Here is a 1189-nt window from a genome sequence, read left to right on the forward strand (position 1 = left end):
TCAAAATCGTCGCACGAATTTCGAACATTTTTTTGTCGTTTTTTTTTTTTTTTTTTTAATTAATTTCGAGAGAAAATCGAGAACGATATTTCCTGTTACGAAAATCAACAACGACAACAACAACAAATTTTTTTTTTTTCGTTACCAACAATCAAATTCTCGCAAAAAACAAAAACTCGTTCCGTCTAAAATTTTAATTAACGCCCAAAGCCAGTTATTTCTATTTTTTTTTAAAACAAAAAAATCGATATATCGATATATATCGAACGTACTTTCCCTCGAGAAGGAGGAAGGGAGAGGAGAGCGAAAGAAAAAAATGAAGAAAAATACAAACAAACAACGAAAAAACATTTTCACACTAATTAATTCCGGACTATGGATGGAATGGCCGCCATTTTTTTTTTTTTTGGCCATCGTTGTCAACGTCAGACTATTAAAATTATTTGGCAGATGATTCGTCGCGCCACCGCCATCTTGGCAAAGACATCACAATAAATTATAAAAATATACTTAAATAAATAAATAAATAAAAATAAATTCTTTTTTCTTAATCAATTTTGTGTACTTCCGGTTTTCCAATTATCACCGTCACCCTTTTATTTTCATGTCCGAATAAAACAATCTCTCTCTCTCTGTCTTTCTCTCTCTCTCTCTCTCTCTCTGTCTTTCTCTCTCTCTCTCTCTCTCTCTGTCTTTCTCTCTCTCTCTCTCTCTCTCGTGCATGTCTTTAATTTCTTCCCATTTTCAAATACGTTCCTTCGTTCGTTCGTTCGTTCGTTCGTACGTTCGTCATCATTTTCCAATTTTTCCAGTCTCATTACAGTCTCCGCCATTTTTAATCGAAAACAAACTAACAAACAAACGATGGGGAAAAAACCTTTTTCTTCGAATTAAGAATTAAAATGAAATCTCTTCTTACCTTGAGATTATGAGCTATTTGACGAATGTAATAAAGATCCAAATCTTGAAGTATTTCGATTTTCCCGTTCGGACCGAATTCGTTATTATCATCATAATCTGACGATAAGACAACGATCGGAGGACCCGTTATTGACCTTCGCGATTCTTTACCGTAATTTTTACATTTTTTAGATTCTCTCAAACTGAGAGAACCCAGGGGTGGAAAACAAGAAGATTCCATTTCGCCACCCCCTCCCCACCCTTCCTGACTAGATAAAAATTTTTTTTG

General features: G+C 34.3%; 1 protein-coding gene across 1 annotated transcript; it reads right to left on the bottom strand.

Annotated features, from left to right (window-relative positions):
• Positions 1 to 850: 850 nt before the first annotated feature.
• Positions 851 to 1141, bottom strand: Phum_PHUM403640 (uncharacterized protein; the record flags this gene model as incomplete). Its single annotated transcript, XM_002428780.1, has 1 exon — positions 851 to 1141. One exon carries the CDS (start codon positions 1139 to 1141, stop codon positions 851 to 853), a length of 291 nt encoding a protein of 96 aa, XP_002428825.1.
• Between the last annotated feature and the right edge of the window lie 48 nt (positions 1142 to 1189).

This window comes from Pediculus humanus, genomic scaffold, assembly GCF_000006295.1.
Source record: "Pediculus humanus corporis 1103172107976 genomic scaffold, whole genome shotgun sequence".
In the NCBI taxonomy this organism is placed as follows: Eukaryota; Metazoa; Arthropoda; class Insecta; order Psocodea; family Pediculidae; genus Pediculus; species Pediculus humanus.